The following is a 26,506-nucleotide window of genomic DNA, read 5'->3' on the forward strand; positions in this document are numbered from 1 at the left end:
AAAATTTTGTTATTATTTACTCACCCTCGTTTTATTTGAATCCTTAATGTCTTTTATTTGTTCTTCTAAAGCCAAATGCAGATTTTTTCAAGTGTTACATCGCTTTCAGTGCACATTCCTTGTGTCTGAACCAGGGGCGGAGCGGGGGGGTGGCTTTTGGGGCTCGCGCCCCGAATGTTTTGTCAAAAGCCCCGAATCTTTTCAGATCTGTAAAATGAATTCATCCAGGTCGCTAGGTGGCGGCACTCAGCTTTAACTCTCCGGTCCCCCCACTCAACTGAAAATGAATAAGAGATGCGTGTTGAAGGCAAAATGACATTCTGAATCTCCCCACAGTAAACGCATTTTCAAAGTGTCTTTATTATTACAGTGCCTTCGTTATTCCTGTAAGTGTATATTTATAGTTATGTGATGTAAATACTGTTAAATAGCGTCAACTTATATATTATCTGCATGGCTAACGTCTAACTTACTGTGGTGCTCTGGTCTAGTCTGCCTCATTGGTCATTGGTAACGTTGTATTTAAAGTACATTTAATAACAGTGAATTTAAACTTTGAAAAAACTTGCTCATTGTTGCATATATACTTTTTTATAGATGGATATACGATTTATATTTTTAAAGACGTCAGAAGTAAGAAGGTGAGAAAGTATATAGTTAGTTAGGTATGTTTTGTCCATATGCATTTGAAATTCGCAATGATTTTACCTCAGAAATACATTGATAGACAGTTATAAAATGTGAATCCCCAATCTCTTACATTAAAATATCCTTATGTGTGATAACTGTCAGTGCAAATAGGAAGAGAGGAGGGTGGAGAGAGATCACAGACAGACAGATAGACAGAAAGAGAGAGAAACGCTTCCATAAGCAGGTGAGAAATTGTTCTGTCAATGAAGTCAAAATTTTTTATTCTTATGTAGCTTTATAGTTACTGGATTAGCCTTCAGCAAACATGTTTGCCTATTTTTGGATAAGAGAAGTTAAAGTATCATTGTCAAAATTTGTTATGTTGCAGTTTCAAAATGACAATACCAGTGTTGGGTAAGTTACTCAAAAAAGTAATTAATTACTAGTTACTAATTACATCTTCAATCATGTAATTAAATTACTTTACAAATTACTCCAAAAAGTATTTAATTATTACTAATTACTTTCTAAATCCTATTTAGTACATGATACAAGGATAGGCTTGAAATGGCTCGAAGAAACAATATATAAAAGTACATCAATTATTCTGGTCCCACTTTAGGGTTCATTTCTCTCTATTAATTAACTATTAACTACTGCCTCAATATACTCCAACTACTGCTTATTAATACTAAAGTAGTTGTTTATTTTAAGTATTTGTAGAACTGGGGAGGGTAAAGAATAAGGTTTTGCAGAATCAGGCATTAATATGTGCTATTTAAGTAGGCCTACTAAAAAACAGTCAACATCTCAGTAATATTAATGCTAATAATCAACCAGTTAATAGTGAGAATTGTAAACTAAAACCATGTTAAATCCACTATTTATTATAGTATACATAATTGTTCTACAGTCCATAGACAGTATTTAGTTACATCAGAAGTAACTGTAATTCGATTACAAGAAAAATAAGAGTAATCCCTTACATTACTTTTTCAAGTAATTAAATTACAGTAACAAATTACTTAGTAACTAGTTACACCCAACACTGGACAATACAGAGAACACTTAGATTAAAAAATAGTTTATAAAGCTTAAAAAATAGTTTAAAAAATATCAACAGGGGACCAAGCTTTGAAACCCCTAGATTTGGGCTTAGCCCCCAATGTCTACAATGTCTGGCTCCGCCCCTGGTCTGAACTATGTTGTTTAGTTAGGATGTTTACTTTTAATTTATGTGTAATAACTGAAACAACAATGATAACAATAAAGGAGAGGAGTAAAAGTTGAATGGAGTTTTTTATTATTTAATAATACTTTTATGCACTGAAATTTTTTTATGTTGAATTTACTTAATTTTATTATGACAAGAAGATGCACACAATTAATTTATCTAACTCCAGATATATTTTTTAAGTTGAGTGTACTTATAATTTATCAATTGAGTGTACTTATATATTATAAGTAATTTCAGATTAATTATATTCATAATTATTTTGAGTAGAATTTACTCAATTTTTTTATGTTCAGTACACTAAAATTAATTATGTGCAACCAAATCAATTTAATGGTTTAATTTCTACATACTAAAATGAAGTTAATCCAATCGTTTTTTAAATCTTATTCTATTTAACTTTTCACATTTAACTGCCACATTATGTTGAGCAAGTAAGAAGAGACTCAATGGGCCCTATTTTAACGATCTAAGCGCATTGTCTAAAGCGCACAACGCAACGTCTAAATGGGCGTGTCCGAATCCACTTTTGCTAATTTAACGACGGGAAAAATGGTTTTTGCGCTGAACGCATGGTCGAAAAGGGTAGGTCCTATTGTAATGGGAGTATTTTGGGCGTAACGTGCAGTAAACCAATGAGAGACTCAGCTCTCATCCCCTTTAAAAGCAAGTTGCGCTGGCGCTATGTCTAATCCCTATTTAGACGACGGACTTTGTAAACTGAAAAACTAAGCGGAGGTAGAAGATCCCCAGTTGAAGATTAATGTTAAATAATTGTGTTGTTTTTCCACTTGTATTGAAATTGTTATTTTTTTATTAAAACCTTTAAAACCCGTTTTCTTTTAATCATGGAAGTAAAAAGCAGGCTTTTAATTGCTTTAAATGTATGGCTATCCAATATCATCAAAACATAATTTACAAGTATCTAAGATAAGGTTTGTACTCTAAAAATACTTTATTTGTAACAAACAGGAGATAAAGAATTTACAAACGGCTCTCCGCACGTTTCAGCACTTTGGACAGCGTTTTTTTTTAGCAAAGAGTTTTTTTTAAGCATTACTTAAAATGTTTTTCATCTCACCATCATATCCACAGGTACAGAGTCATCATATACAATAAATCCGTGAGGTAGCATTAAAAAAAAAACATTTAAAAACAGATGCATTTGTTTAAAGCAAAGCTTTTATTTACTTACCAGGCTGCAGGTGAAGCTGCTCTTTGCGCCTTCTAACGTCTCATAATAAGTCCTCAATTATGTCCAAGAGACTCAATAATAATCTTTTACATTCAATCCTTTAATCTTTCATATTTAAAAGCATTTTTGTGCTGCTGGGCATTCATGTACTTTGTCATAAGCAAACCCGCGTTGTCCACCCGTTTATAGGCGCATATTAATGCGCTCTTTAAATAACATAAAACATATTGCGCCATTGACTTTAGACTTTAGACCAGGTTTTTGTTGGTCAATGGCGTAGTCTATTTTAGTTGCCTCAAAATAGCAACGCGCCAACAATGCGCCTGAACACGCCTCGTTTTCAGACCAGAACGCCCATGGGCGCAAAAGGGGGCGCAAATGCATTTGCTATTTAAACAACGCAGCGCTAAACGTGAAAATTAGGGTGGAAACTAGCGAAAGACACTTGCGTCGCGCATTGCGCTGCATTGCGCCGGGTGTAAGATAGAGCCCAATAGGTCTCAGTACTGGCATAAGGTTAGTTACTGTTTACATCATGATTTTCATCATGTCACCTATTGTCTATACACATGCACCACTTTTCTGAATGATGGTAACCACAAAACTCAAAACAGAAACAGAAACTCTTCTTAATCTCAAAGATAATTTATCCTGAAACACTAACAAGTCTTTCTTTTTTGTTAAAAACACAGAAAATAGCGTTTAATTTCAAATTTTACTCTCCAAATGCAGTCCCATGCAAAGCATGCTGGGAAGTACTAGCCCACTGCCTAGTTTGTTATATTTACTTAAATAATTCAAGTAGTTTCAACACAAAATTTCCTTCTTACAAATTTGGGTGGATTTTACATAATAAAATTAAGTGAAATTTACTCAATAATTTGTTAATTTAGAATTAACTTAAATTTTTTGTGTTATTTTTACTTTTTACATTTTTTAATAGAATTTAATAATTTATTTTAAGTTAAACTTACTAAGGCACATAATCATTTTTTTCAGTGTGTCCTTCTGTAGCTTAAAGAGTTTTCTGGTTACTATGGGAGTAGATGGTGACCAAGGTTACATATTTTACGAGATGGGTAATTCATATGAATTCATATAAAGTTAATTGTGCAACAACTTACGATTATCATATAAAAACAATAAAGCCCCTTACCCCAACATGAAAAAAATGTATGGATGTTGTCATATGAATTAATATGAATTATACTACTGGTCCGTTGAATGCTTGAATCTGATTGGCTGTTAAATGTTCTGAGGTGTGCAATTTTTATCTGGGAAACGCACTGTGAACGTAGTTCCAGGTAGCTCTCTTGACCGCATTACAGTTCCATATCACTTTGCATAGTTAACTGTAATAACGGACTACCAAAAACAACATGACAGACGATTTTCAGAGGCAATAACAGCGCTGTTTAAAGACGCCTCGTTCACACAATCTCTCTGTCTTTTGCTCACCCTCTCTCTCTCTTGCTCTCTCTCTCTCTCTCTCTCTCTCTCTCTCTTTCTTTCTCTCTATTTGTCTCTGCCGCTCTCGCTCTCTTTCTAATAACCTTTTAAAATAACTGCATTAGAATGCTATCAACGGCTCAAGCCTCCATTGCCAGCTTTAAAATGATGTTTTGTAACAAGCAAAAGAGCCATTGGATGAGACACGAAACCTAAAACCGGATGAATCCCTTTAAATATATCATGTGATCGATGTCTTGAGGTGTGGTAATTGTAGTATAAGCGAAAAAATTGACTCCAGGCTGTTGAATTGTTGAAAAATACCGGACGAATAATTGTATAAGCAGAATAATTGACGACCAAAGGTGTGTTGGGTTTTTTCTGATAATTCAACGGCCCATTGTCAATTATTCCTTACTTAGCCACATTGTAAAATACGCACAAATTGCCATGAGATATTGTGGGATCAAACAACATGAAGATGAGTATAATCCTAACATTTAACTATCCCTTTAAAGTGCCATTCACATTATAACTACAACGTTAACTATAACCATTACTATATTAGTGTCCACATTACCGGACGATTATGAAAAATTTATGCTAATTCGCTCACACGCGTGGCACTGGCGCAAATCACTTGCCTTTAATGGCATTAACTAATATTGGATTTTTCTTGTATTAAAAACTTTTGCAGTGGTTTACATGTCACTGAATGTGTAAATATGCTGTTCTTGTTGCATTTACACAGCGGGAAACCAACAGATGTCTTCAACATGCTGCGTTTGCGTAACTCTAAACAGTGAGTTTATTAGCCTGATCTCACAAAATACGTAAAATAGTCAAGCATTATTTTGCTTAGTTTTGCGTGGTATTGTCACATATTTTCACATTTTTACGTGCCCGTGCCACGACTTTCTTTGTGTAATCTAATATCTTACCTTTTGGCTTAGTCAATGTGGTAGGAAAAGAGCATTACATAGTCAATTTCACAGCAACTGCATCAGAGCTGGATACCTGAGGTCATTTTATGTTATGGACCTCTGCATTGAGCTTCTGCACTGTCATTTCAAGTGCACTTGAAGTTCAAATAGATTTGATTGGCTGTCAATAGTTTATCGTTCATGAGGTGGGGAAAAATGCTCGAAAAGTAATCCCGAAGGTAATGTCAGTGTCTCTTTATCATCATAGTTGTGGTTTGAGGTCCGCTATTCTCTTTAATATAAAACATTTTTTACAACTTTTTTTATAGTTACCATTATCGTTATAATGATAAAGTCACACTTTAAATATAAAAATGTTTTGCATTACGTTGCAAAACATCAAAGAAACTAATGTATGCTTAAAATAAAGATACAACAAGCATAACATTTATCAGTTAATGAGATTAATATTTTAAATTCATAAAGCAAATGAAATGGTTCAATATAAGTGTCAATATTTTTGCCCTTTCTGGTTATATCATACATGCGTTACTATTTAAAGTTAATGTAATTAACTATATGTGCTTACTCAGACATCAAATGACTTTATACAGTCACAAGATGAAAAAGTAAATGTGGCTTTAAAAAGTGAAGGCAGTTCCCAAAAAGTCAGATTAAACTTGGTTGTATTAAGTTATGTAATGCAACAACAATTTTAAAGCATGGCCTAGCTGTCAAAAATGATCACTATCTGACAATTCTGAAACAAAGTGAAGCAAAAGCACACTAGCAGTATAAAACAAATGTATGAAGAAATGGTCCACTAGTTATTTAATGTTTTATTCAAGAAGTGTAGTGTTTTAGAGTTGCCCTCAAGCTTTCCTGTTAGTTTTGGAGAGTCTGGAATCATCTGGTGGGTGTTGTAGTCCAACCTGTCCAGGCTCAGTGCTTCTCTTCTTATCTTCAAGCACACATTTCTTGCAGACGTCTAGAACAAAGAAGCCTGTGGTTAAATATAGCTCTCCACCCAAGTCTTATACCTAGACCTCGTGATAAAAAAACGTCAAGGAATAAAGCTTTTGGCTGCAAGACACGTGACCCATTTTGTAACCCAAGACTATAAACAATAACAATGGACATCATGAGCCAATTGTAAATGTGACAAAGAAATAAACATCAATCTTTACAATGCGAGTTTAAGTAAATACATAAAAAGCTGGGGGGGGGGGATAAGACTTTTGTAAAAGGTTTTATGGTGAAGTGGGACCACATAAACCATTTTTAGTCTTTAATTTCATAAGACAAGTCAAAGAAAAGTTTAACATACAACAAAGAGACATTTTCGCATTAGAGCAAATTTAGCAAATATACGACTTGATCTTGTTGAAAACTGCTTTATGTGAGTTTGTATTATTAGATAATACAAAATGTTGTGTATGAAGGGATGAGTTGCTGTGACCGTCACAGTGTTTCTAATTGAGGTCCCGGACAGGAAGGGTCAGGATTAGAGAAACAGGAAGTGACATAAGGAAATGCCGTGCGTCACGTAGACATTCACTTAGTGCTTAAAGACATTACAGCTTCAGCTCCGAAATGGAGTTTTACCAACATTCTCCTGTGAAACTCCTGCTTTTAGCTGGTAAGTGACTTTCATCACTTCAGACCACCGGCTGGGTGGCATCCAGACTGTACTGTATGTAAAGGTCTTAAAACTAGTTTTTAAAAATATAACTTTTGTATTTATAATTTAGGTTATATAACAAACTTATTTCTTAGTATGTTGTTCAAAGATGCTTTTCATGAATAAATCATGTTTATAAATATATTAATATGAATGTATTTATATATTATATATTAATATATTATTTTATTATATTATATAATATATTATATTATTACTTTATATATTATAAAGTATATGAACTAATATTTCTTTTTAAAGTCTGTCTTTCAAGTGTGCTGAATCCATGCAGTTCTTCAAACAACTGCACGTTAAATTGTCACCAGCATGCAGACTGCAAAAACGACTCAAAACCTGCCTGCTTCTGTAGACCAGGATACACTGGTGACGGGATCAACAGTTGTCAGGGTTTGCCATTTATCTTTATTATGTTGAATGAACATGAGTGCACTAGGGTTAGTTGTGTAACAGCACATATTAATTAGACTTACATTAGTTTTAAACTAATGTAAAAAGTACATTAAACATCTTTTTTTTAACTTATACTCAAAAAAAGTAAAAGTACCCAATATTTATGTAATTAGGTATTAAATCAATTTTAATATGCAATATCAAAGGAATACATAGTATGATTCTATGCTTTAGAATGTAGTGAACATTTTTTAGTAAAGTAAATTTTTCCCAAGACAAACACTCTGATAAATCACAGATGCTTGGAAAATAAGACTTACATTAGTTTTAAACTAATTCAAATAGATAAGACTGACAACTCTTAAATAACTCATTCAGAAGTCCTGTGTGTAATGTAACTGATCCTGTTTGAATTATAGCTATTATATTCTATATTAATCTTGAATCATTTTGAATCATTTTTTATTTACTCTCTCACATTTTTTCTTGCATAAACTTTTGTAGAACGAGTGTCAGATTAGCTGTCCAGTAAATAAATGATTTTCATATAAAGACATGAATGCATGCATAAATATTCAATTCGCGATTCCAGTTGATTTTGCATTGAATGTTTCTGACCTCTCACAGATGACGATGAATGTAAGAATGTCACAGGTCCAATATGTGGTCAAAACGCCACCTGTACCAACACTGATGGAAGTTATTACTGTACTTGTGAGCCTGGATTTAATTCAACTGGAAAACAAAAGTTTCAAACCAATGATGGCACCCACTGCGAAGGTATGAAAGAAAATTAATCATATAAATTCATCAATCATACCAATAGTCTGTTTATTAACATTTATGTGATATACACTCTTAGAAAGGATTTACACATCTTTGTGCGTTAAGCTTTTAACACATCATGTGTCATTTTGTGTTGATTTTTTGTTAAAATATAACACAAAAGTAACACAAAATGTGTCGTTTCAATAATAACACAGAGATGGGTGGATTCTGGGACAACGCATTTAGTGTTGTTTTTAACACATTCATTCTAAGAGTGTATAATTGAAATGGTTATATTGTTAATTACTGTGAAACAATTTGTGAAGTTGGGGGAATATTCATCCTATTTAGAGATTACTTGTGGTGTCCCCCAGGGGTCAGTTCTGGGTCCAAAATTATTTTTATTATATAAATTAAGAAAGTAAAACTATAGTTCTTTTGGCTGATGATAAAAATATTTTTTGTTCTGGGGGATTAACAGGAGCTAGTGGAAACTATTGCTTCAGCGATGTGTAAATTAAAAAGATGGTTTGATAGAAATAAATTATCATTAAACATTAATAAATGAATATGTATTTGCAAGGTACAGAGAGGAAGAAGGTCATTAATTATGTGATAGTTTATATATCTTTATTTTATTTCTATGCTATTGTTTTTTTTTTTTTTGATGTGTGGAAACAAATTGATATATGTTTGGCCAACCGGTTTACAATTAAAAAGTAGTGGAGAAGGGGTAGGATTTAATAAGCTTATGCTTCTTCCTACTCCTTTTCGGACATGTATAAGTTAAAACTGTTTTCTTGTTTTCCATTTTAAATCGAGAAAAGAAAAAAAGTATAATTATTATTATGACTGTTTTTTTTTTACTTTTTTATTACATGTTTGAAATAAAGCTTTTCGTTCATTTATTAATTCAAAGTAGGCTATTTGGACATTTACTGTACAGTCATGGCCGTAGCCAGCTATGAGGTCACAGAGGTCCGGACCTCGGTAATTTTTCATGTAAAAAATACAATTTGAAGTTCTCTGAATTACTAATTCGTTTTTCAAAAAGAATCCGCATATATAATTAAGGTTGGACCGTTTACTGTATAGTTTAGTGTACAACAACGAAGATTGCTTTAAGCTGCGACGGCGCAGGTACAGAATTTGCAGTGTTGCCAGATCCTATTGTTAAAAATCCTCTTTAGACGTAGTGTTTTAGTAATTAAAGTGACACATTGACATTATCTATAAAGTGATTGTTTGGTGTAGGTTAGTATTAGCGATTTCTCTGATTTATTTCTGAAATACAAGGTTTGGACGAACTTAGTTTTTTAAGGCCAATTATTTTTGCTTGTTTTTTGTACTAATATCTGGCAACATGGAAACTGAAAGTTAACAAATAAGACGCATCATTCAGCGCGAGCAGGTTATTGCTGATACTACATTTGGTAAGATAAAAGCAGTAACCATCATAATTGTGCCTGTATAAGTATCAACAGCACTATCGAAAAACAGAAAATAACTCTGGTACAAAGATGTAGAAGAATTGGGTTTAAAACATGTAGTGTAAAACGGTAAAGCTAATCTCAACAAAACATAAGCATTGAGAATTCTGTTATTTCATTTAATTTAGAAATTAACCTTTAACAAAGTCATGCGGAAAACAATAAGAGCACTAAACAAATTCTTGTTTAAAATCTTGTAACGTTTTTGTTATATAATATTGCTTATTAAAATGATTACAAAAATAAACATTGTTGCATGAAAAAGTAAAAAATAATCCAGCAGTCCCAGTCCATCCCCCAAATCAGCATGTGTACCCAAAAAGTAAAAAGGTTAAGACAAAATATTTTAGATCCCAGGTAAAAATAAAGTATGCTTCAATGTACTTAAACCACATAAGTACATTTGTAAGTTATGTAAAGTTATGCTACAAATATACTCATTAAAAGTAAAGTTCTACTTGAGCAGTAATTCAGTTTACCTGAAAGAGTAAGAATACCAGTACCAACTAGATTTTTATTGAAATAAATGATGTCTCAAAATAACACTTAGATCTTAACGTAATTTTAAAAAGTACCAAAAACAAATGTGATATATAAGCCACAAAATGAGTTCACGAAAATATTACATTTACTAAGTGTACTTAAAGTGTATTTTATTTAAGTGCACTTTTTTCACCTGGGATAGCATTTGTTAACTCTTAACACCCCACCCTGGACCTCAGTAATTTTCAAACCCTGGCTACGGCCATGTGTACAGTGGATATCTATTGCTTACACATACACAAACTAAATATCTAAGACCACATTAAACTTCCGGTTTCTCATACAGAGTTTATATTAATTCAGGAGCCTTAGTTATATTAGGACATTTATGTAGTTTTTACAAACACTGATATATGTTAAGATATGTCAGTTCAAGGTGTTTTTAAATTAAGAAACCTCAAACATGCATTTTAGTCTGGGTCTAGAAAAAGTACTGTCTGGGAAACCACCAGTGGTGGCCGGTGACTTCTTTTTTCGAGGGCGCACGATGCGAAGTTCGTCCCAACATCTATGTAGCCCATCATGTGTGTGGTTCGTAATTTCAAAATATGTATTCTGCACCTCGAGAGATCCTGTGTGCATCACGTGTTTTGTCAAAATAAGCAGGCGCGTCTAAAGGGTTTATGATAAAAGTGACGCTCGCGGTTGCCAGATACTCGCAAAATCTCATGCGTAATCATGTTAAGGGAGTGTCTTGTGTGTATTTTGTGAACGTGAGCGTCTCTTTTATCATAAACGGTTTTGACACGTGTGCAGCAGGCACTTATTTTGACAAAACACGTGATGCAGATGGTTTACATTACGCAACAAACACACAAGCAACACACATGACACTCCGAACACCCCTGACACCACTATAGTATTAACCAAGATATTAAAAACTACTGTAAGATTATCTTTATCATGTTAATGCTACACATCTGATAATATATATTTTTATTTTATTCCAGCAGCTATTAAAATGTTTGACTAAATAGCCACAATGGTTATAAACTCTCTCTTGTTTCTCTTGAGTATAATTTATAATATTCATTGGTGGAAAAAAAACCTGAATTAAACAAAATAAACTATTTTAAATATTGTTTACCTTTTTTACGGAAAGTTTGATATAATGTCAGACTTATAAAGGATAAAACACATTTAAATGTTATTGTTATGGCATTAAATCAAATTAATATCAAAGGTACTTCAATATCACTGTCCTTTAAAGCACACAAAATACACACAAAAAAGATCATCAGATTTTGCTCAAAACAGATGCATTTTGTCATAAACACAAAGGGACAAATTCTGAAAAATCTGGTTTATTTTCCAACTTAACTTTACAATTCGTTACACTTATAAAATATTTTGTAAAGAAAATGTAAACTAAATGAGAAATTAATGTTTTTTTAATGAATTTGAATGACAGATATTAATGAGTGCGAAAATCTCACTATATGTGGACCCTTCTCCAAATGTCACAACCTGAATGGTTCGTTCATTTGCTCGTGCATGAGAGGTTACACATCAACAGCTGGAGCTTGGTTTAAGCCTAAAAAAGGAAGTGAATGCACAGGTAAGAACTTTAAAGTTACTGATTTTTTATAAAAACAATTAGAAGATGCTTCAAATGTATTCATAATACCCTTACATGGCTGTTTGTATGTTTTGAAATATTATAAAAGCCATTTAAAAGGATGACTCTGTCACTGTTTTCTGATCCCCATGTCATTACAAACCCTTATGAAAAATATATTTCGCAAAATAATACAGTTTTCTAAAGAAAAACATTAAACAGGTGTGCAATAGCTTGAGGGTGAGTAGAGGATGACAAAATTGTCATTTGTGTGAACTATGTATTTAGCATTTTTTTTTTCAAATATTTTTGTGCTTTTAGCAATATGTTATTTCTGTGTATGCATTTCTCAGAAAACTGCCATCAGGACCAAAGGTGTATCAAAGAGACTGTTGACAGCACAGTGGAAAAAGTGAGTTACATCATTTAAGTCAAATATTCACTTTACCCCAAAGTTTCATCATATTATAGACAAGTTTTAAATGTAATATTTACAATATGCTGCATAGAGAAACAAACGTTACCCAACCAGTTTGCCATTAAATTATAAAGAAATGAAACAATTTTACCCTGCTGTCTAAAAGAACCTGACATCATTTTAAGAGAGTCTATATGTATAATGGATACATTTATGCCTAAAATACACAGTACATGAATATAGGCAATGTTATAGCCTACTTTTGAAGATTACAGTACATTCAAGGCTTTTCACACCAGTGAATACTTTTAATGCAGGGTTAATGCTTTCATTTTATAGACATACTTTAAAGCCTTAAAAATAAAAGATTAAAAAACTGACACACATTCACCAATAGCAGGGTATATTGTCACACTACATGGAGTACATGAGTGAAATCTGCCACAACAAAATGAAACACAGAACAATCACGTATATAAAAAACAAAAAATAATAAAAATATTACATTTTTTTAAGTATTTATGACATTATTATTGAGCATTTTAAAAACAACTTGGCATGAAAAATACCCTTGTCCTGCAGCCTTCATTATGCAGTAAAAATCTGTATGAATATGTGTCAGTTTTGCCTCATCCTCCCAGTCACAAAGGCTTTATAAAAAGTGTTTATGTCCAGTGTATAAATAACAGACGAATGGCAGGAGACTGGAAATCTCACAGCTCATGTTAAGGCACGTACCTCTCAGATGTTTTTTTATTCACCTTGCTGAGAACAGCTTTAGTTCAGGAAGCAGCTGCCCTAAGGGTTCAGTCATGAGGATTTTGTCATGTTACTATCAGGATGAACAAAATGTTTTAGGAAATACTACAACACACATCATCAATGTTTCGGGAATGGTGTGAGAGGCCACACGGAAACGCACATCTACATCATTAAAATATTATCACCTGTAATGTGTAAAGAAACCAAAATGCAAATAATATATAATAAATATATAAATTATGTAAAAATATATCAAATTTATAAAGTCAACTATTTTTTAAAAGTATAGATTATTTAAACATATAACCAAATATTTAAAGAGTTTCGTTGCAAAACGAGATAAATCCATTTTCTAACATTTTTGTCAAAACATGTTTATTATTATGTTATCATGTTATTATTTTGTTTTATGGTGCTACTTAGCTGTATTTTTTAAGTTATAAAGGTTTAAATCAAAACAAACCGACTGCAGTTGAATTGAAATTAATTGGAATGCACAAACAAAAACAAGATTTCTGAACAATTAAAAAAACGGTGGTTATCTCGTTTTGCAACGAAACTCTTCATTTATATATTTCACAATTTAAAAAAAAAACAAATAACATAAAAACATTTAAATAAAACAAGTACATTTACCTTGCATCCCTATTCGCATACTATCAGTACTAAATAGTAGTCTAAATTAGATTTAATATGTCCCATCTCTTTCAATGCAGTCAAATGTTTATACTTTTCCAAAAAACAAAAACAGTACAAACTTTTAGCGCATAGTATAAGAAGGCGGGATGCAGTCTATTACACAATATTCAGACTGAAATTTTCACCCTACTCATGTGATTGTAAGAGGATGGTGCCATCTGGTGGTGCTAATGCAGATGTGCAGCTCCTCTCTAAACATGCCATTAATGAGATGATGGACCTGATTTCCTTTGTTTGTTTGCAGGACCCTGGTTGGAAAAAGATTAGCTTTTTTATAAACCACTTAAATAAAAAAATGTGCTTACACTGAAAAAACAAATGATTTATTGAATTTAATCATTTTTTTTAAGGGTAAGTGACAGTCTTGATGACGAATGCATCCTAGATGTGAGACTTCCTAAGGTCCTAAAGCTGAAGTTACGTCCAAACCCAGTTCATATTAATCCTTACTGTAATTAATATTTACAAATTACAAACAAATTATACTAAGAAACACTGCTTATAGACTTATAAGACCAAATATTGCCCGTTAAATTTACCCGAAATGAATTTTATCCACAGATTAAACACTACATTGACGTCACAGCCAGCGGTGAATTTCAGCAAGACTGGCCGAGGTGAGGCGCCGTTGTCATGAATATATGAGCGTTGAGCGCCCGCAGAATATCTGGAGCTCCATCGCCAAAAACTCGAAGGAAATGTTTAAATAGGCGATATCTTTATGAACCTACTGCAGATTCTTGTTTAAAAAACATACATTCTCGACTTATATGCTTTAAAAACTTTGAATTTTGGCTCAATATGAGAAATATTTGCTAAATCCGTCTGCTCTGCGCTCACGACCTGCATATCAACCTGAAATGGTTTTAAATTTAAAACAGCTGATTTGTATTACGTTGGATTTATTCAGTATTTGCTACATTCGCAGATACACAATAAGAATAGCTAAATCCTTCACAAAAACAATAAGTTGTTTTTATTCCAGTCATTTTTTTAAGAATTTTAACACAAAAAATTACCAAACTACATTAAAAGTTTACATATTCAATTTCATCAAATCTACAGTCCTGCAGAATGACTTTTTACAGTGTACACTGAAACAAAAATATTCTCTGCCTTAGTAAATTTAACTTTATTATTAATTCTATTCTAATTTAAAAAGCAAAAATAACACAACAAATTAAGTAATTCTAACTTAACAAATTATTAAGTAAATTTCACTTAATTTTATCATATACAATCCACCCAAATTTGTAAGAAGGAAATTTTGTGTTGAAACTACTTAAATTATTTAAGTAAATATAACTAGCTAGGCAGTGGGCTTGTACTTCCCAGCATGCTTTGCATGGGACTGCATTTGGAGAGTAAAATTTGAAATTAAACGCTATTTCTTGTGTTTTTAACGAAAAAGAAAGACTTGTTAGTGTTTAAGGTTAAATTAATTAGAGTTTCTGTTTCTGTTTTGTGGTTACCATCATTCAGAAGAGTGGTGCTTGTCTATAGACAATAGGTAACACGATAAAAATCATGATGTAGCAGTAACTGTGCTTATGCCAGTACTGTGACCTACTAAGTCTCTTCTTACTTGCTTAACATAAATGTGGAAAGTTAAGATAGAATAAGAGATTAAAAAACGATTTTATTATGTAGAAATTAAACCATTAAATTGATCTGGCTGCACATAATTAATTGTAGTGTACCGAACATTATTGAGTAAGTTCTACTCAAAATAATTATGAATATAATTAATCTGAAATTACTTATAATATATAAGTACACTCAATTGATACATTATAAGTACACTCAATTTAAAAATATATACCTGGAGTTAGATAAATAAATTGTGTGCATCTTTTTGCCATAATAAAATTAAGTAAATTCAACATAACATTTTTTCAGTGTAGGTAAGGCCTTAGTTTAAACACAAATAATTTAATAAAATTCAGTCTATATACTATAGGTGAATATTGTTTATATATCTGTCTATAATAGATAGATCCACACATTCATTCATCCATCCATGATCCTTCATCTAACCATCCTTGTATTGTTGATCAATAAATATAAGTAGATTTAGCTGCACAATTAAGACACACAAAAAAATTATAATTGTGATTTATTTCCCCTGATATTGTATTAATAGTTATCATTTTGATCAATAGTATTTACATTGTTTTCATTTCATTATCATTGTATACCTGAGTATTAATTGTAACACTGTGTGACAACTAACCCTGCTGTATAAAAATTATTTCAATCTCAGCTATCAGTTACTAGAAGTCGCTGACATGTTTCAAAATTATCTTATGTTTTAGGATGATTAAAATAATATAAGGTTGGATTTGGTGATTTGGTGACACCCAACATAAGATGAAGAAATTTACTTGAATGCCTTCACAACACTCTGTCTGTTCAATGTCTTAATGAAAACACATCAAAACTTTTCATACATTCACAGAAGGTCTTCTGACAGTAAGAGAAAAAGACCAGAAGCACAGATTGCTCGCCCCTGTAGAAATATGTAAAGTAGCCGTGTTATAATTAACCCCGCATGAATTTGTGCTCCAACTCACCCCTACTTTAAAAAAATGTGTCAATACACCACAAGAAATTCAACAGGCTGAAGTCTCAGACTCATATATTTTACATTTGCCACTTACAGTGCACTACAAGGTATACTTTTTTTTTTGTAAAGAGACACAAGAGACGCAAAGAGACACAATAACATACATACTGGAGATGAACATATATGACCTGCATGGTCTCTATTTGTTTTAATGGCTTTTGAGGTTTTTGGCACTGGTGCTTGGACCTAAAAACAATCTTAAACCACTTAAGGCTACCCTAGACTTGTTTAAGCTGTTTTTATAGCAGGGATGGATAATATTTCATACAGTATGTTGTCAGTGTTCTTTTTGGGCAAATATTAAAGATGTTTTCGTCTCTCTGGGCTGTAGATGATTAATCTGTCAACTCCGAAGCGCCTGAAAGAGATAAGACTTCAAACATCAGCTGACCTCTCTCCGGTTTTGCTCATATCATACATTGAGGCCATGGCCAGGTCTGTCCTAAAGCCTAGAGATGAGCGAGAACATCCTGAGGAGAACATCAATCAAACCATCACGGTAACTCGCGCGTGTCATCAAGACATGATGTCACAGAGACACGACTGTCAATTTTAATAAACCTGATTCATAACTATGTAAAGCAAAAGAATAATTTATAGATATTACAGAAAGTTATAAAATAATAAAAATAAAATAAAAGGGTAGATCACACAAGAATGAAAATTCTGTCATTATAAAATGCATTATATATTTGAAACAAAATGAACTGCATATTTGTACTGCAGGATTTGGTTTTCAGTGTGAATAATTTGGTTGAGAGAAATGAGACGGTGGAGTGGGAGAAGATCAATCCAGATTTGAGGAAGTATTACCTCACCACACTCCTTCACACAGCAGAGAAACAAACGCTCGCCCTGTCTGCGGGTTACACACATACTGCGCAGATGCAGGTGGATGCTGGGGATGTAGGTGAGGCCTTTGAGGCATATAATAAAATAACAAGCATCAATATTCATTTTTATATGAATATTAATTACTAACAGAACCAGTTCTAAACTGTGCAAGAACACAGTACAATTTTAGTAATTCAACTTAACTTTCAACTGCTTGCGTATTATTATTTCTAGAAATGAAACTATACACCTTTGAACCGCACAGAGCACCTAAGCATCGAGTTTCAGCTACAGTTCAAGGAAACTCCATTTCACTATCGCCAAAGTACACAAAAAACAAAAGCAATAACGGTTTGTACATTTTTACCATTTTTTTTTAACACAAACTGATGTTAAATTGATCAAACTATTAATAATATTTTTTCTACCATCTTTCTTGTGTTGTAGAAAGCACCTCTATTGTATTTCTTGTCTATAACAATATTGGGGGTCTTCTGAAGCCCACCGATGACCCTGGCGTGGTCGATTACTCCCGATACGCAGCAGCTGGTGAAATCACGGTAAATTCACCCGTAATAGCGGCAGCCATCAGCAACACAAAGGCGTTCCCGCTAAACAATGTGACCTTTACTCTCAAACACACAGAGGTACAGTCCTGAATTTTTTATTCTTCAATTTCATTTCATCAATGAATTTCATGAATTTCGGCCCAGTTAGTGTTAATAGAGTTTTGCTCTGTTATTTAGAAAATAGACGCTGGCCGTGATGAGACAAAATGTGCATTCTGGGAGTATTCGCAAAGCATGAATGGACGTTGGAGTTTGGAGGGGTGTAAACGTATTCATGTTAATGCCACTCACACTTCCTGTTCCTGTAATCACCTGACGCACTTCGCTATTCTCATGTCTTCTGCTCAGGCCAATGTAAGTCAAGCTGCTTACAATCACTTGTATTGCCCCCTATGCAACAGTACACAATATTTAGGATACATAATACTTTTAAAATGTGTGAAAGGTCTTGCATTAGACAACAAGATTGCAATCACCACATTTTCACAAAGACGTGAAAGTAGTGCCTAGACTCCATGTAGCTTGCATCATTTTTTAACAAAACACTGTTGCATTTACAATAATCACTTAAGCCAGTGTTTCCCAATCCTGGTCCTCGGGCACCCCCTCCTAGAAAGTTTTAGATGTTTCCTTATTTAAAACACCTGATTCGACTCATCAGCCTCCTTCCAAAATGGTAAACATGTCTCCCTAACAAGCTGATGAGTTAAATCAGGTGTGTTAAATAAGGAGACATCTAAAACTTTCTGGGAGGAGTTTCCCCTAGGACCAGGGTTGGGAAACACTAGCCGTTTCTCAATATGCGTTCTTGTCTGTACTTGAGTTCTTGTGGACTTGTGAAACGTCATCAGTCGCGGCCCAAGTACTGTTCCAATTCAAAGTTCGCATCAAGCCCAAGTTCACATAAAATCCCCGGATGTGTTCTTGATCCGCCCATTTTATCGAGGATGCATCAGAGGAGACTTGTGTGGACTTATGACAGCGAGGTTTCCCAGAATGCATTTCGAGTCAGAAGTTCGTTCTTCCGAGTCTGAACTTGCAGGTCCGAACTAGGAAGGACACAAGTCCGAACTTGGCGTACTTGGTATTGAGAAACGGCTACTGACTTAAGCTATACTGCAACTATGACCACAGACTGATCTGAGGTCTGTTAAGAATGGTGTTTCTGAGGTTCTTTAATAGGAGATGTGTACAGGTAAATCTTCTGAATTCAGCGAATGAATATTTGTGTGTAAGCCCAAGCTGGACCGGTGCTCTGAAGGAACAGCCACATATACTTGGTAACTTGAACCCTAATCAAGAAACAAGACAAAGTGGAATTATAAAATGATCAAAATTCTGTTTTCACCATGATTTCGGTTTATGAAAATTACCCTGAGATTAAAATAGAACGATCATACAAACAAAACAACAGATGTCTAAATTACGCAAATATCAAAGAACTGAAAATAGGAAAATATTACAATATCAATTAAAAGTTTGGCCACACCCCTAAACTGATGTTCCCTTTCAGTCGGTCACTACGACGTCACGTCGATGACCGACGAACTGGGAGCTCGCCAGAGAGACCAATCCGCCTCGAGTGCAACCAGAAAGAGCCAACGAACACCGGCACGCAGCACCCGCACACGCCGGCCACGCCCCGCTGGGGGAGCACAAACACAGCCGGCAGCTGAACTGCATTTCACTCTTCGCTTCGGAGCCGAGCAGTTGTGTTCTGTTCCTGCTAAAGAGTTGGAGAGAGCTTTTGTTTCTTTGTTGGCGATTCAGCACTGTAGTGGTGCCGGCTGTTTTATCTTTTTGTGACTTGGCTGGTTACCCCTATTAGCTTCAGCAAAGAGTGAATTTCCTCTAAAAGAGTTGCACGGGGGTTTTTTGCGTCTTTTTAAAGACAGCATTTCCCCCGTGTTCACGGGTGTGTTCGCGTCTTTTTAAAGATGGCTTTCCACCCGTGTGTTTCTGGATGCGGCAGATATTTGGCGCCTACGGATGGTCACGATCGCTGCATGACGTGCATGGGGTTGGCACACGCGGAGGCAGCGTTCGTGGATGGCTCATGTTCCCATTGCGGGAATATGTCCATCGCGGTCTTGCGGTCGAGACTCTGCTACCTAAAGAAGGGTGGAGTTCCCATTCCGTTGCCCCAGTCAAAGCCGCCCCCCGCGGGGCATGCCGCGTCGGGCTCGGAGTGTTCCGACCTGAGGATTACAGTGAGGAATCCCGCGGCTGGGCAGCAACCCACCGAGGCTTCTCACTCCTCAAGGCTGCAGCCAGTGGAGTTGCCGGGGGAAGCTGGCGGGCTACCTTCGGGCGCACCGTCCCTATCCTTCGGGTCTCCCGTAGATGACCGGATGTCAGTCGTGGCATCAGAGGGTGAGCTTGTCGGCTCCGCGGACGAGGATGAGGAGGCGTTGCCACTTTCGGGACGGGTGGCGCGTTCCGATTCCGACCCGGAAATGATGGCTATGCTCGGCCGGGCAGCCGCGGAGGTCGGGCTTGAGTGGTCTCCACCACCAGAGCCTGGTCCCTCCAGGCTGGATGATTGGTTCCTTGGGGCTGCTCGCGCTGCACCGCAGCGCTCCCCGCAGGTGCCTTTCTTCCCGGAAGTGCATGAGGAGCTTACGAGATCGTGGACGGCACCTTTTACTGCCCGAAACCGGTCTCGCATCTCCTCCCCCCTCACCACCCTCCAGGGGGGCGGGCAGTTAAAGGGTACATGGCGGTTCCCTCGGTGGAGCGGTCGGTCGCGATGCAACTGTGTCCGGCCACCGCCTCTACATGGCGGGATAAGCCTGTGCTCCCCTCGCGGGCTTGTCAGCACTCGTCCAGTCTAACTGGCAGTGCCTATCGGGCTTGTGGGGAGGCTGCCTCCGCTCTCCACGCTATGGCCTTACTGCAGGTCCATCAGGCCAAGGCGCTGAAGGATCTGCATGAGGGTGGTCATGACCCCGCAGTTCTGGCTGAGCTGCGCACTGCGACGGACCTGGCGCTTCGTGCGACTAAGGTTACGTCACAGTCCCTGGGCCGTGCGATGTCCACTCTCGTGGTCCAGGAACGTCATCTTTGGCTGTGCCTGGCGGATATGCGAGACGCCGAGAAGATCCGCTTCCTGAATGCCCCCATATCCCAGGCCGGCCTCTTCGGCGACGCGGTCGAGAGCTTCGCTCAGCAGTTTTCGGCCGCTCAAAAGCAGACTGAGGCTATTCGACACATCCTGCCCCGGCGCCAAGCAGCTGCACCTCCGCCAGTCGCAGTGCCTCAGCCAGCTCGTCGCCGAGGGCGTCCTCCTTCGTCCGCCCCTGCTCCAGCGCAGCAACCTAAGCGGCGTCGTGGAGCCGGGCGTGGGAGGGCTGCCCAGCCCGTCCAGCCTCCTGTGAAACCTGGCGGCAAGCACAAGGGGAAGCGGCCCTGAGACGGGCGACCTAGAGATGTCGAGGACTGCTCTTCAGGATGTGGTGACTGCACCACTCCCTCCCCCGGAAGAGGGCCGGGTGGAAAATCCTATGTTTTTTGTTTCTGTTCCGCCGCTGGCTTTTCAGCCGGCGGTACCCAAAATTTCAAAGAAAGAGCAGTTTCCCCCATCTCTAGGTCTTCAGAGGGCTCGGAGAACGGTGGACAATGTGTACCTGTCTCGTCTTCAGCCACCTCTCGCGCCAGTGGACACGATTTGGCATTCGAGGGACTCAACAGAGTGTCTTCACGTTCCTTCTGTCCAAGTATGGAGTCAGGTCAGTGCCAAAACACGCACTCACACCCCACTTTGGGCATCTACGGAGAGCCCCGGCCTCAGCACCTGTCCTCCATCGAGCTGCCCCTCCCCGGGTACGTCTGTGGTGCCGATGAGCCCGCTGGTCTGGTGTTTGGGGGCGTGGTTAACCCTTCCCAACCCGTCTCGCTGGCTCCTTCGCACCGTCAGACTCGGCTATGCGATTCAATTTGCCCGGCGCCCGCCGAAGTTCAAGGGCATCCACTTCACTGCAGTGAGACGTGCGGATGCTCACGTTTTGCGGGCAGAGATTGCCGTCCTACTGGCGAAGGACGCAATAGAGCCGGTCCCTCCAGCCGATATGAGGTCGGGTTTTTACAGCCCTTACTTCATTGTGCCCAAGAAGGGAGGAGGGTTACGACCGATCCTGGACTTGTGTGCACTGAACAAAGCACTTCACAAGATGCCATTCAAGATGCTAACGCAGAAACGCATCTTCGAGTGCGTCCGTCCCCACGATTGGTTTGCAGCTATCGACCTGAAGGACGCGTACTTTCATGTTTCGATTCTTCCCCGACACAGACCATTTCTGCGTTTTGCGTTCGAGGGACAAGCATATCAGTACAAAGTTCTCCCCTTCGGGCTGTCCCTATCTCCCCGCGTCTTCACGAAGGTCGCGGAGGCGGCCCTTGCCCCCATGTTTCTCATAAATTTAAACGTTCTCATAAACATTTAGATCAACAGACTTTATTGATTTTAATATTTATCAAAGGCAGTTCACATTTTGTGTCTAAAACCTTTCCTCATTCCTTCCAGCGTGCTTTCTGACGCAGTATTTTCAACTCGCTGTGGCACCTGGAAAAAACAAGCGCCCTTACACTGCAAAAATGACTTTCTTACTTAGTATTTGTATCTTGTTTCCAGTAGAAAAATCTAAAAATTCTTAAATTAAGATGCTTTGTCTTGATGAGCAAAATGACCTAAGAAAATAAGTCTAGTTTTTAGACAAAAAAATTTAAAATTTGGGTGAATTTGTGCTTAAAACGAGCAAAAATATATGCCAATGGGGTGCGTATATATTTTGTTGAATTAAGCATTAAAAAAAAGTAAACTTACACTGCAAAAAAATGATTTTCAAGAAAGAAATTGCTTTCAGTAAAAATATCAAAACATTCTTAAATGAGCAAAAAAAATCTGCCAATGGGGTAAGCAAAAAAATCTAGAATTTTTTTCTTAAACACTAAATTCAAGAAAAATTTGCTTACCCCATTAGCAGATTATTTTGCTTGTTTTATGCACAAAATCACTTAATTTTGATATTTTTGGTCTAAAAACTAGACTTATTTTCTTGGGTCGTTTTGCTCATCAAGGTGTCTTAATTTGGGAATTTTTAGATATTTTTACTGAAAACAAGACAAAAAATACTAGGAATATTTTCTTGAAAATCATTTTATTTGCAGTGTATTAAGTAAACGTATTTTTAGATTTTTTTTTCTTACCCCACTGGCAGATATTTTTGCTTGTTTTAAGCACAAATTAACTTAAATGTGAAAAACTAAATATATTTTCTCAGGTCATTTTGCTCACCAAGAAAATAAATCCAAATTTAAAAATTTGTAGATATTTGTACTGAAATCAATGCAATAATATTAAGTAAGAAAGTGATTTTTTTGCAGTGTATAAACAATACTTAAAACTGCATGAAATACGGTTCCCCTCTTTCTTTACAAGGCGATTTTGATGCAACATTTTAAAGGTTAATGTTTTCCAACTCGCTCCATTCGGCAGCAGAAAAAAAATAAAAATGTCGCTCTATTAAAATTACCTTGCTTGCGCAGCTCGATTCAAAATAATGTATTTCCACGCACAAAAAATTAGAAATGTGAATTGTTTTGAAATGTGGAAAAAATTACTTAGTGACTTGGAGATCACATCTTCAATGTCTTTAAATGTAACTTAATTCTAATTATTATAAATGTATCAATTGTCTCATTTGTTATTTCTCCTGTTTATCATTTCTGCTTTATTTCTGTTGTGTATCATACAGCTGCTTGCACACTATAATGTTTTGACAAGAATAACTCAGCTGGGAATGGTCATCTCCATCATCTGTCTGTCCATGTGCATCTTCACCTTCTGGTTCTTCAGAGACATCCAGAACACCAGAACCACCATCCACAAGAATCTCTGCTGCAGTCTCTTCATGGCCCAGTTCATCTTCCTCATCGGGATCAACAAGATCGCACACAGGGTTCAAACACATCCCTTACACTTTATTATTAACTTTTAACTTCTGATTTCATATATATTAACATTATTTATATGTGTGTGTGTTTGTGTCTTTGTAGTGGTTCTGTTCTCTCATCGCGGGTCTCCTGCATTATTTCTTCCTGGCTGCGTTTGCGTGGATGTGCATCGAAGGGATTCATTTATATCTCATCGTCGTTGGCGTCATCTACAACAAAGGCTTCTTGCATAGGAACTTCTACTTATTTGGCTATGGGAGCCCCGCCGTGGTCGTCACAATATCTGCAACACTTGGATCCAAATATTACGGCACCAATACTGTGTAAGTTACTGAGTATGATGATTATGAGGGATAAGTTGTTTAAAAGCCTTGCTTGTTGTATACAATTATTTAAATTTTTATTTCAAGGTGTTGGCTGAGCACAGAAAATAATTTCATCTGGAGTTTCATTGGACCAGCCTGTCTGATCATTTTGGTGAGTATCTGCACTTATATTATACGTAGTAACATTTAATAATGCCACTGTAACACCCTCCTAATATATATGACTCCCTTGCAGGTAAATCTGCTGGCATTTGCTGTGATTATGTTTAAGGTTTATCGTCACACTGCTGTTAAGAAACCTGAAATCAGTCATTATGAAAACATCAGGTAAAGAAATACAATAACAATACTCAACAAATAAGAAACGATGTGTGTAATCTGAATCTGTAATGTTCTTCAGGTCATGTGCGAGAGGTGCTATAGCTCTCCTCTTTGTTCTGGGAGTTACCTGGACATTGGGGGTTGTCCACATCCTATATGAGACCACCTTAACGGCATATCTCTTTACATTTGCCAACGCTTTCCAAGGGATGTTTATTTTTATATTCCTTTGTGTTCTCTCTAGGAGGGTAAGTCGCAAGGCGCTATTTTTGTTATATAGTATGCTATTCAGCATTTGTTTATCACCTAAATTGCATGTTTTCACTTCTTTCATCAGATTCAAGAGGAGTACTACAGATTATTCAAAAACATCCCATGTTGTTTTGAATACCTGCGATGAACTTTATCAAAAGAGCGACTAACTGCAAAGCTATCATGCAACTACTTTGATATTTACTGTAGCATTGTAAAGATGTATGTGTGAGAGAGATGTTTCTTTAGATATAGACCACTGGATGAAGAGGTTTTAAAGAAACACCCAGTAATTTACATTTAAAGTGAGAAGATATATTTATTTTTTTGAAAAACATTATTGAAAAATGTTACTGCATGCCATAACCTTATTTTCTAAAACATCTAAAAGTATCAAACGTGATTACAGTCAGTAGCTAAAGGTTTCACACACTGTAAAAAGTGAAAAGTTGGATCAACTTAAAAATGTATTTCAATTGGTAACACTTAAAATTTTTTATTTTATTCAACTTTAAAGGGGACATATCATAAAAATCTGACTTTTTTCATGTTTAAGTGCTATAATTGGGTCCCCAGTGCTTAGAAAATGTGAAAAAGATCAATCCAGTAACTTAGTTTTAGTAAACCATTCTCTGCAAGCATGTGAAACAATAGGTCATTGGAATTTGGCTCCCCTTGTGATGTCAGAAGGGGATGATATCACCCCTTAATCTGCACTATCCAACCACAGCAGTGCCATTTAGTGCAGAGATCAGCTCATTTGCATGTTAAAGGACACACCCAAAAACGGCACATTTTTGCTCACACCTACAAAGTGACAATTTTAACATGTTATAATAAATGATCTATATGATATTTTGAGCTAAAGCTTCACATACATACTCTGGGGACACCAAAGATTTATTTGACATCTTAAAAAAGTCCCCTTTAGTTAAAAAAAAATAGTTGTTGCCAATTGAAGTAATGTTTTAAGTTGATCCAACTTTTCACTTTTTACAGTGCATTTAGTAGCTTAACATTTGTCTTATGGAAAATATGCTTTGATATGTACAGTATTCTAGACTAATAAAATGATTTCTGTTCATGTGTACATTGTGTTTTTGGGGTGATGTTGAATAAGGAGCCCATAACATGCAATAAGAATACAAAACATAAAATACATACAGTGTAAAAAAAATTCAAATCATATGTTATTTTAACTTCAACTTGTTTTATAAGTTAATTTATCACAGGTCAAAAAATTGTTTTTGTCAGGAAATATATATATATATATATATATATATATATATATATTTCCTGACAAAAACAATTGTAGATATATTCTAAATGTATTTTATTAACAGTGAAGCTCAATAAAATGATTTTTTCCTGTTATAATAATTGTTGTAAATATATTTATAACAATTTGAATGTTTTGAGTTATAGTACAATAAAAAAATGACTGTATATCTGAGTGTCGCATTTTGTAAAAGTAAAATAGAGCGTTGTAATAATTTTAATATATTAATATTGTTATTTTTTTGAGATTTCTTTTAATTAGTAGTTAGTTCAGGTATTGTTTTAAATAGTAAAGATTTCCCAAAATTAGACTAAAGTATATGAAAAGTTTGGTTCCAAAACGCGATACACGCCATGAAAAAAAAACGAGTTATCGGCAAAATCAGTATTGTAAGCCATCAAAATCTAAACACGAGAGGCACTCGAGAGACAGAAAAATGCCGGCTGTTGGTTGTTCTCCAGACAGCATCAAGCTTCTGTCATGCTAACACATTGACCTCAGGGGATCTTATGAAAAACTTTACATTATTTTACGCGAAGCCGACGAAAAACGAGCAGAACCAAAACATTTTACAGCTGATAGATGT

General features: G+C 36.0%; 1 protein-coding gene and 1 long non-coding RNA gene across 2 annotated transcripts; both read left to right on the top strand.

The window, feature by feature from the left end:
* Nucleotides 1-452: 452 nt before the first annotated feature.
* LOC129416327 (uncharacterized) lies at nt 453-1,279 on the top strand. Its single transcript, XR_012373344.1, has 3 exons — nt 453-510; nt 598-874; nt 1,019-1,279. It is a non-coding gene; the product is annotated as an uncharacterized lncRNA (long non-coding RNA).
* A 5,635-nt stretch (nt 1,280-6,914) lies between these two features.
* adgrl4 (adhesion G protein-coupled receptor L4) lies at nt 6,915-25,731 on the top strand. Its single transcript, XM_055184423.2, has 16 exons — nt 6,915-7,070; nt 7,374-7,520; nt 8,151-8,303; nt 11,736-11,882; nt 12,236-12,294; nt 16,719-16,886; nt 17,114-17,297; nt 17,456-17,572; nt 17,669-17,868; nt 17,968-18,144; nt 23,544-23,747; nt 23,845-24,065; nt 24,153-24,219; nt 24,304-24,395; nt 24,469-24,637; nt 24,727-25,731. The coding sequence occupies exons 1-16, from the start codon at nt 7,025-7,027 to the stop codon at nt 24,787-24,789; spliced, it is 2,214 nt and encodes a 737-aa protein (XP_055040398.2). The 5' UTR covers nt 6,915-7,024; the 3' UTR covers nt 24,790-25,731.
* The last annotated feature ends 775 nt before the right edge of the window (nt 25,732-26,506 follow it).

This window comes from Misgurnus anguillicaudatus, chromosome 14 (genome assembly GCF_027580225.2).
Source record: "Misgurnus anguillicaudatus chromosome 14, ASM2758022v2, whole genome shotgun sequence".
NCBI classification, from domain to species: domain Eukaryota; kingdom Metazoa; phylum Chordata; class Actinopteri; order Cypriniformes; family Cobitidae; genus Misgurnus; species Misgurnus anguillicaudatus.